General features: G+C 40.4%; 1 protein-coding gene across 1 annotated transcript; it reads right to left on the minus strand.

Annotated features, from left to right (window-relative positions):
* Nucleotides 1-856: 856 nt before the first annotated feature.
* Nucleotides 857-9,774, minus strand: LOC135085957 (zinc finger protein 585A-like). The gene is made up of 6 exons (XM_063980742.1): nucleotides 9,496-9,774; nucleotides 8,177-8,968; nucleotides 6,252-6,415; nucleotides 5,405-5,699; nucleotides 4,951-5,232; nucleotides 857-3,166 (listed from the first exon to the last, which is right to left on the minus strand). Exons 1-6 carry the CDS (start codon nucleotides 9,679-9,681, stop codon nucleotides 1,829-1,831), a joined length of 3,057 nt encoding a protein of 1,018 aa, XP_063836812.1. The 5' UTR covers nucleotides 9,682-9,774; the 3' UTR covers nucleotides 857-1,828.
* Nucleotides 9,775-11,347: the final 1,573 nt, after the last annotated feature.

An 11,347-nucleotide genomic window follows, 5' to 3' on the forward strand; every position in this document is an offset into this window, starting at 1 on the left:
TGGTGCTGCCAAAAAATTCGAACGAAAATGTCTGTAATGTCACATTACAGACATTTTCGTTCGGAAACTTTTAGCTTTTTTTATACATACGTTTTACGGTACGGCTGTGGACAAAATTCATACAGCCTATTTAAAAATAATAGATGCACAAAATCTTCTGAGATCTCACATATCATCAGAAACTGTCTTTTTCATCATGTCCTGCTATTTAAGAAATAAGTACAGCCCTTAGAATATGGTACAGCCTAAGGGTACAGCTTTCAGGTACCAGCAGCTCTTAGTTTCTTATCTGGCTTAGCGAGTACTAAAGTTACTCATCAAACAGCAATCGTCGGAATAAGTAGTTCAGGGTCGCGAAGACATGGGTACAAGTTGTCATATGATTTATGTTATAACTCTATCTGCCAGGATCCAGCTTTGCTTTGATTATACACTAACCGCCTCGTAAGGTCGTTTCGTTTGTGCTTGAAGTGGTTTCACCTTAATAGTCAAGTCTCCAGCGACTACAATGGGAATCGATCTGGCGTCGAACAGTCCGAAGGCTAATGGGCTAACTGTGTCCTATTTCTTCCAGTTTAGTTACAGTTAAAAAATAGCCTTAGCTCTTTGCTATTACCATTAGCCTAGGCGCAGCGCAGACCAACGAACTTTTAGTTGGGCCCGATTCTAATTTTGTAGATACCAAATTGGTGTAATGTGCGCACTTTTATACAAGTCTATACTGATCAACAGCCTGTACCCAACTAAAAATCGGTGGTCTGTGCCTAGGCTAACTTTGATATTTAATTTTATGAAAGGAATTTTTTAGACTGTCATGATTTAGGTACTAGCTATTTACTTCAATAAAACAAAATAATATTGAAACTTCATTTTATTAAAAATAACTTAAAATTAAGCTCTAACATCTATTACATCATCCGTAATATTAACATGTTCATTTGATTATAACATTAAAATACGTCATAGACATCAATCTAGAATTAACATTGAGCTATTTTAGACTTGACTGCACTGTGTGCTTCAGTCTCTTACAGTCGACAACACATTTCTGCTGCAATATCACCCCTATTACAACTATATTACGTCAGTATTTACATTATTGTGCCGTCGTCTGTAAATCACAAAAGTATTAGATCGTGCCATCCACGAAGAGGCGCCGCACCATTCTTCCGCTAATGTTTGTGTGTTATCGGTCCACGCTAAATCATCCATGAGTGCACACGCACACTACAATATTGACGCTCGGAATTCGGATTGCTCGGATCAAACCCCGCACCCCGCGCGACCGAGACCAAACATTGGTGGGGCGCGTCTTCGGGAATGGCACGATCTATACATCACAAAGTAATCAATGCTTAATAAAAGAAGAAGAAATACATATAGAAGAAAGAAGAAGTGTTGACTATTGGTTAAAAATATTTCGGGAGAAAATGCAACTTGATCTTCCCATAATTATTTTCCCGAATCACTATCTGGGGGAAGAAAACACGAAAAATACCAACTTTCCTCATTTGGAAAGCCAGTCCGGGGAAGATGGGAATACCCCCCTATTTTCTGTTTTTACTATACTAATTTACTAACAAACTATTTTTGACTCAAAGGCAATGGTGTGCTTCCAGAAACCACAATTTTATTCCGTAGAGGAACTTACAATTCATTTGAAAGAATACTAAAGCCCGATTACCACCAAAGCGGTGAAATGTTTAAAAAACCAATCGGATTTAGTTATTTCCGCATCACCTCTCCGCTCCGCTTCGATGGAAGCCGGTCCTAAGGCCTACGCTGCTGCCATGATGGTCCATTTCATAAAAATACCAACTACATAGAATCAAGAGAGGGTATCAGGAGAATAACGCATTTTATAGCTCTTCCGCAACGGGTTTTCCAAATCGGGCATATCCTTTACATCCATAGACGGGACTTCAATCGTTATTTTTTGTATTCCCGAGTCAATTTTAATTCGATGCGACTTCTCTATGTGTTTCTTCAAGTCGTATCCTCTGACAAAAGTGGCTGAACAATGCATGCATTTCACGAACTGCCCCTTCCCGTGGCGTCTCTTAGCGTGCTCCGATCTTCTTGACGCTGATATGAAGTTCTCTCCGCACTCCTCACAATTGTAAGGTTTTTCTCCGGTATGTCTCCGTTTGTGGTATACCGCAGCCATTCGAGACACTAACTTAGCACCGCAAATGTCACATTCAAAGTTCCTAACCCTAGTATGCACCACTGTATGTTCGGCTAAACGCGCGGGCGTATAAAACCTCTTTCCGCACCACTGGCACTGATGAGGCCTCACATCCATGTGTATCCAGATTATATGATTCTTGAGCTGGGGCCGAGACGTGTACGTTTTTCCACAGTAATCACAAGTATATGTCGCCGGATCGCGTATATTCGATCGTTTATTTCTCGGCAACGATTGCGTGTCAGGCCTCGCGTCCGGTTCGCATTTCGACCTGTGCTCTCTGTAGCAGCTGCGATTCGCGAACTGTTTGCCACAAGTCCGGCAAGTCCTGACCGCGTGCATCTGAGAATGCGTGTCAAACGACGATTGTCTCGGAAACGTTCGTCCGCAATCCGCACAAGTCAACGAACCTAGTTTGTGCGCTTTTTTAACGTGTTTCTCTAACCGCAGCTCGTTTGTGAACAGCAACGGACACTGCTTGCACGAGATAACGCTTTCTCCATGCACTTTGGATAGATGTTCTTTCATTTCTCGACCTCTGATGACGACGGCGCCGCAAGTTGCGCACGCTTCCTTCTGCCCGCTGTTGCTGAAGTGCAGGCACAAATAATACGGACTGTAGAAAGATTTTCCACAGTCTGGGCACGTGCAAGCCGGCCCAGATCGGTGACTGCGTGGTTTCTTGTCAGGATTATGTTTTTTCTTCGTCAATCTATTCTTGAGCCGATTCAGCATAGTTTTCGTGTCTCCACCGGTGTAATCTTTGACTGTGTGTACAGCTAGAGAATCAGACTTGATAAAGGCGCACAGAGACTTCACGGAAGGGGCAGAGGATTGGGGGATCTCGTTGAGAGCTTCAACTGCTTTTGACCAGAGTTTGAGCGAGCTTTGCGTCAACATTCGGAACTCTTGGACGGCCAGTGCGGCCGCGGCGCATGTGGCGCATATTCCGACCGGCACATACTGCTCTTCTACCATCTGTAATTGAGAAGCGGTTTTTGATAGAATTTGTTAATCTATTACGATTAAAAATTGGGTAATTGACGTTACCTACCAATTTCAATAATTTTGTGCGACTTATAAACGTATTCTTTATGCATGACAAGGAACACCATAGATTTTGTACAGCAATAGATTATGAGGCCAAAATTGATCGCAAACTAAATTGACTAACGATTACTGAATTCAAGGCCACTAAAAATGGCTACAAGAAGTATCTTTAAAGATGTTCCTCGAAATTATTGGCTGATGGTGTCAATTACCCAAGTAAAGTTTTAGAAGGTGTCACAAGTCACAAAGTTAAAGTTAACATTTTTCGATTATAATGAAAACAATCATTTATTTTCGAAAATAACATTTTTATACAAAATCAAACGGGATCAAAGAATGAATTATCAGTCAAAAAAATATGTTTTACATTGCAACTATGAAAGATCAATATACTGACAAAAAGTACTCACGCCCGTATTCACAAAGATTACTATGAGGTCTCACAGTGCGCGTGGACGCACAGGGTGACACATGAACGTTGTGCGTTCGATTTGATGCTTCACATAAGCAAGCATCGTTTGTGAATAAAAGGGCGTCAATACTCTAGTAACATAGGATTTGTTGATAGCTAAAAATTGGAACATGCATTTTCATAATGTCAAAAATCAGTTAAATCATCAAGATTATCAATACTATTTACAAAGAACGAAAAAACTTAGGTTTTCACATGATCATAACCAACAAAGTAAGAACAAAAATCGTAATATTTTGTCGAAATGCATACAATACAAAAGTATTTATTTCTACACCCACGTCATTCAGTCAATGCCTACCCAATAATTCTGTGCCTGGCGATAGTTTGGACGATCAAATTTGAGGGAATGGACAGACAAGTAGTGTTTTTTCAGTTCAAAAGGCCTAACGAATCTAGCAGAGCATTCTTCACAGCCGTGCGGCATGTCTTTAGTGCTTCTGTGCCTGCGTTTGATATGATCGGACCTTCTAGAAGCAGACAGAAACCTATCCCCGCACTCTTCACACTCATACGGCTTCTCACCAGAGTGTATTCGCTGGTGGAGGTGGAAACCTAGTTCCGTACGCATTTTCGCTCCACAATGACAGACAAACAACCGCCTTTGCAGTTTATGGACTAGCTCATGGGATCTTAGATGAGAAATCGTCGATGTACGCTTCCCGCAAGTCTCGCAAACGTACGGCAACACGTTCAAGTGTTTCTGTATGATATGGATCCGTAGAGATGGCTTTTTAGTGTACGTAGAGCCGCAGTGGTCACATTCGTACCGATTAAAACGGTTCACAGCTTTATTCGCTTTAGTCCGCCGGGCGTTGCATACTTTTTGATGGTAAATGTAACACTTGCGGTTCTCGTAACATTTCTCACAGGAACTACAATGGAATAGGGAATGCGAGTACGCATGAGCGCTTAAAGCTCTTTCACTGTTGAAACACACACCGCACACTTTGCACTGAAGTTTAAAATCTCCGTGACAGTTCAAAAGGTGGGCATTAAGTAGCTGCGTGTCGTCAAACACTTGGTGACAGCTGCCGCAAGAGAAAACACACTTCCCGTGTTCGCTGCTCAGATGCCCAGCCAACTTAACTTTCGGTACGACCTCACCGCAAAAGTTGCAGGCTCGTTTCAGGGTATTCCGCAAGTGGTTATTCAGGAACGATATGACGTTGAATTTCTTACCACAGTCGGCGCAGTTATACGGACGCCCGCGAGCTCTTTCGACTTTCTTAGGCTTTACTTCGATTGGATCCTGAAAATGGGAGTTCAGTCGGCAGAGCGCTTTCTCTGTACTCGCGGCGGACTCCGTCTGGTCGCCGATAATAGTCTTATCCTGCGCACCGTAGAATATGTAGTACACTTTATCGTTCTCCGTCGGGTCTTGGATATTTGTGAGGAAGTCGGCGGCGTGGGACCACTGGTTGTGGGATTCCATGCAGGCTTGCCGGAAGGTGATCGCGGCGAGCGCGCTTTCCGAGCAATCGCGACACAGTCCCGGCGGCAATTCCTTGTCATCCGCCACCTGAAACGACGTCATCAATCAGTCCGTTCCTCTTGCGATCACCTTAATTTAACCTATTTGAAGCACGAATTAAAAAAAATCAACACTGTTATTGATCCCAGCCTACGGTTTCGTGTTGGGATTTAAGATGGCTGTTTAAAGACCGTTTGGAATTGAACGCAAGGTCGCAAACGATGCAACCGTACATTTTACGCTTCCTAGGTTTACGCAGAGGGGTGTATTCCCTCAGTTCGCCGTTTTCATCGAAATGTTTTTTGTAATGTCTCTCGTATCCTCTTCGGGTGCTGTATTTCGCGTCGCAAATGCTGCAGACGTATCTATCTTCGACCCTGTTGTGAGTGTTGTCGTGTTCCCTTAAGTGAGCGGCGTTACAGAATGTTTTGCCACACTGATCGCACTGGTGCTGCCAGCCTACTATGTGGCTGTACCGGATATGATGTCTCAGAGCGTCTTTGAATCGGTACTCTCTGGAACAGTAGTCGCAGATATACTTCTCCGCCTTGCTTGAATTGGTGCACCGTTTCGAGTGGTAAGCGTAACACTGCCAGCTAGTGAACCTGATATCGCACCCTCTGCATATCCTTTCTTTATGCTTGTACGAGCAATGAGCGTTCAAATTGAATTGAGATGGGAATCTTTTGTTGCATTCAAAACACACGTGATTCCCTACATTCCTGTACTTTGTTGAACTACAAAAATGTTTGTGTTTCTTAAAATTCTTTTGCGATCTGAAATAACTGTTGCACGCTTTGCATAAAAACACCGTAGCTTGGTGAACGACTCTGACATGGTTCTCGAAAGAATCCGTAGGTATAATACGATTGCAATAGATGCACATCTTCATCCGTATGTCTTTGATATGTTTATTCAACTCATAGACCGATGGGGATTTTTTCCCGCACTTAGGACACTTCAATTGACCCAAAGGTATTCTTCCTAACCTATGGTTAGTACTGGAAGCCTTCATTCTTTTCCTGCTTTTATTAATCATTGTGATGTCATCGCCTATGAAGACGTACGCTCTCTCTTTCACGTCAGACACGTCCATTTCGTACAAATATTCAGTGACCTGATCCCATTTTTGCTGGGAAGCGCTGCAGAGCTGGATGAAAGGCACGGCCAGCTTTGCGGACGCGACACAGGCGTTGCAGGCCATCGAAGGCAGCGAAGGCGCCAAGTCAACCTGGAACAACGTTCCTGTCACTCAGCCAATGTCCAATCTCGGTTGTATGGTTTATTCTGTCCGCTTTTTCAAGGTGGTTAGAGATGCTATATTTGGGACTTGTAAGTGCCCTGTGAAGGCCTTTACTAGTGAATCTTTGACATTTATATCGGCAAGTAATCTTGTAAGAGGGAGTTTATATACGGTCATGGAGGAAATATCAAGTATTAGATGGGTGGGTAGGCTTTAAGTAACAATATGCTGAGGCATTACTTGTCCAATCGTTAAGATGCTTGGACAAGTAAGTAAAGACCTGGCTGGGGCCATGGAAAATTGGGGTCACATTTTTGGTCAGGAACAATAATAATAACCACAATACGAAACAAGAATTAGGCTAAATATCAGACGATTTTCAACGTTGCAGATACAAAAATAAAAAACAACTTCTAAAATTACCTAACTAGTGATCTACACCAGCATTGTATGGTAATTTTTACAATGCTTGTATAAGTAGCTGCAGATAATTTTCCTATTCGACCAGAATAGATATTGTGGCATGTACCCAAAATTATTAAATACAATAAGGTTAGTGAGTTAAACATTTACTCAATCAAAAATATCAAGAGAAACTCATGCAGACACACAGATCAGTTACAAGGGCTTTCTTTAGGCGAGATAGTAATACATACTATTTCATGATCATGAAGGATTTATAAAGTAAATAGAGTAAATACATAATGCATCATCAATAGAGTGCGTTTTAGATAGGGCAAACATAATTGAAAACAGGTTTCTTTTCACATAATAGCATAAAAATATGCAGTAGTAAAGATAGCAATTTAGTACACCATATTTGGTGTAGCAGGTATAGTCCGGTCGCCGAGCACGTAGAATTTCGTGCAATGACCCCAAGCTACCCATCCTTATCGCTCGCGCGTAATTATGTTGCTGTCGCGACTGTGCGACGGGCGGCCGCAGTGTGTGCGAGCGCGATAACGATGGGTAGCTTAGGGTCATTGGACGTAATTCTACGTGCTCGCCGACCGGGCTTAACCATATTAATAGAAATAAGTAACAATAACAGTACAAAATATTTAAAAAATGTAAAAATGTCATTCAGTCAATATTTGTAACTTCCACTTCGTCTCCTTTAGCAAAAACTTTAATCGGAACAATTCTCTTCCTTGGCCTTCGAATGAATCCCTTCTGGTGTTTTCTGCTATGATGAACCAGCCCTCTGCACGTTTTGAATTTTTCCTGACATTCAGGGCATTCAAATAACGCGTTTTCATCGATTGGGTCGCTGTGAACGTCTGATATATGCCTCTTCAATTTAAAAGGGAAAGGAAATCTAGCCGGACAAAGATGACAAGCATGTTTGTTCAAATTATCAGCGCTGTGCTTTTTTCTAATGTGCTCTGACCTCCTTGACGAAGCAGAGAACGTTTCTCCGCATTGATTACAAAGATAAGGCTTCTCTCCAGTGTGTAAACGTAAATGTTGTGTGTAGCCCAGTCGCGTTTTCAAGACAAGGCAACAGATGTCACATTTGTACATGGATTTTTCGTGACTTTTTAAATGAGAAGACATGTGAGCAGCTGCAAATGACTTCCCACAGTGTGGGCATGGTGTGTGCGTGTTCTTAAGATGCACTATTTGGATGTGAGCGTTCACAAACTTCTTTCCAGCAAACTTTTTATTGCAGTAGTCGCAAATGCATTCATTTTGAGCACTGCCTCTCAGTCCGACCCGGACCTTTTTTCTGCTCAACTTATTTTTTACTTCAATAGTCACTTTGTTTTTAGTTCTGATCGTATCTTGGCGGTTCTTGTCCAAATTGCAACATGTTCGAACATGGTGGATGTAGCATGGCTGGTTACGGTACACCTTGTCGCAGCCTGGACATGTTTTCAAAAGATGCATGTTGTGGTGAGCAACGTACGCATGATTCGTTTGGAAACTGCGACCACAGTCCCCACATGTGCAGGCCCCTTTAGCATGATCTGCTTCGATATGTCTTAAATATTTTATTTTAGACAAAAATAGTGCTGGACATTTTTTACACGCAGACAGTTTTGTTTTATGATAAACGTGTAAATGTTCCACCATATCGTTCCTAGGCATTATTTTAGCGCAAATATGACACGCTCTCTTGTAGTCCGACGAGTATTTCAAGTGTTGTGACAAGTGCTCAGCATAACGGAACTCTTTTTGACACATCGGACAGAAGCATTTCAATTTCTTGTACCGTTTGCGGGTTTTTTCTTTAACAAGAACCGGTGTTACACTGCGAGATTTCTCCTTGACAAGACCATTTTGAACGTCCTCTTCCGTACTGTTTTCTTCCAAGTCTATATTTGTTGTAATCGTCATCTCGTTACCTTCTATGAAGGCATAGAGCTTTGTGCTTCTATCGGACACCGTTTCTGGAGTTGGGAGGTTGCTTAGCAGTTGCAACATCGAGTTCCATTGGTCGCCTGCCTTCTTGCAGAGTGCGGAGAAGTTAACAGCGGCTACCGCTGATCCAGTGCATACTGAGCAAAGGCCTTGAGGCAGGTACGCTGCCTCTGGTACCTGCAAGCACCGCATTGGTCAGCAGTTCACGATCTTATGTGCTGGTCTCTTCAGGACTGCTATTCCGAACTATAAACGCTTTCTTCAATAAATATTTGGGTTCATAATATTTACAGGGATAGTTTAAGGCTTAACATTTGGAGTCAAATTACATGTTTCATGTTTAAATACTATGGTGTTTATTAATTTACTTATTTTAATAGTCATGACAGTGAAAACCCACGACCTAACCTTAGCTATTCTAGCTACAATAACTGGCTTCGTAAACGCTATTGAAATTGGTTTTATTTGATGATTTAACAAAAAATACTATGAAATATCGCATATTAATTATATCTGTTGAGTGAAAACGGATGTAGCCTACATATTTTTAATGAATTAGTGCAGCATCATACAAAATTATTCATTTTCCAATTTCCATCCGCCATTTTGTTTTCATCAAGGCGGGAATGACGCGTTCCGTTCTTCGCAGAAAATAAACAATTTAGATGATTGCTGCACTACAAAATATAGGTTTGTGAACCCACCTCGATGCCTGTGATCAACTCCAGGAGATCAGCAAGGGTGACTGATCTCTCCCCATCCATCATCACGGTATCTTCTAGGAAAACTTGGCCTTCCGACGTATCGCCCATACATATTCGACATTTGTTTGCACCGTCTCCACGCACCAAATGGGAGACCAACGCCTTCACATCTATCTCTCTACTCATGTTAAAAGTTTATGGGTTTTCCAGGCTGAATTTCTATGTAAAAATTATTTTTTGATAAGAAATACGAAAAGTACACGCTCCGCTCATGCAGTCAGCTTTCTTTTGACAGGTATAGAGATGTTACCATATGGTTTGAGAAAAGGTCAATCGATTCAAACGAATAAAATCGAATATCTAATATTATTTTACAGTATTTATTAGTAATGGATTCATTAGTATTATCATTAATCATTAGTATGGGAAATCATAATTAGCAATAATTTAATTAATTGAAGTTGCAAAATTTCATTAAAGCTAAAATTCTTAACAACTCATTTATTATTTTAGAATTTCATATGATTTGCATTTTTAACCCGAAATCACAACATTAACTCGAAATACCACTCACTGATTAATCACGAAATTCACGAAATCTCAGAAACTATAACACCTACAAACTTGTTGGTAGGTAGGTTTCTTATAGAAAGTAGACATCCATTGACAGATTTTACGAAACTACACCCCTAAGAAAGTAAATGGTAGCGGGTGGCCGCAATGAGGTAAAATGACAAATTCATTAAGAAGACTTCAAAATAATAAAAAAGTAACAGTTTAACCTACAGCCGACAGCATATTCAGACTATAGCTAAAGAAACAAAGAAACAAGTTTGTATAGTTTTTATGAGAAGTTCAGTTCATTATTAGGTAATTTATAAAATAAATTGGACGTTTAAAACAAATAAAGAATTATTATTTACGTTATCAATCAAAATCAAAATTATCTTTATTTGTACTTACAAATCGTCAAATTAATGCTTGTCTCATTCTTTTTTTGCCCTACTAGCGCTTCGAGACAAACATTTGGCAACTGCTATTTATAAGACACTAGCTTTCCACCCGCGTGGAATTTTCGATTTTTATAAAACCTATGACACTCAGCAATTACGTGGCTTTCTATTGATGAAATAATTTTTTAAATCGGTTCGGTAGATCCCGAGATTTCCCCTTACAATTTTACAAATGAACAAACACACAAACTTTACCTCTTTATAATATTAGTATAGATAACTATCTAGACTCTCTTGCAATGTGTAAAAATTGTCCAAAGACTTATTTATTTAAAACTATTTTAAACTAGCTTTCCGCCCACGGCTTCGACAGTGCGTTGAATTTCGTTTGTTAAATTTTCCCGAATTTTCTTTGCTATAAATCTCACGGAGCCCGAGACCTTTCCAACGAATGCAAAACCGTGGAAATCGGTTCGTGCGTTCTGGAGTTATAGCGTCCAGGGAGGAAAACCCGACTTATTTTTAGTAGATTTTAATAATTTAATTAGTTGTGTAATCGATTAATCGATATGAATGTAATTATTACATCACTACTTGATGCTGATTGGTCGTTTCTAAGGACCAATCAGAACGAAGCAATTTTGGTCTTGTTGCCATTTTTGAAATTTATATTACCCCAATTTACATAAAAATAGTTACAATGATACAATTATTTATTTTTTCTAATAAATTATGATTTAAGTTGTGTGTCGCTGTACTTAGACCGTGTAATTAATCAAAGTGCCACTATTATAAGAATGAATCTCAGAGTCAGAATGGATGTAGTTTTCGGTCCTGTTTTTTCTTATCTCATTCTTGTTCATCAATGCGGCATGCATACCTATAGTCTTTTCTTGTTC

Source organism: Ostrinia nubilalis, chromosome 30 (genome assembly GCF_963855985.1).
Source record: "Ostrinia nubilalis chromosome 30, ilOstNubi1.1, whole genome shotgun sequence".
NCBI lineage: Eukaryota > Metazoa > Arthropoda > Insecta > Lepidoptera > Crambidae > Ostrinia > Ostrinia nubilalis.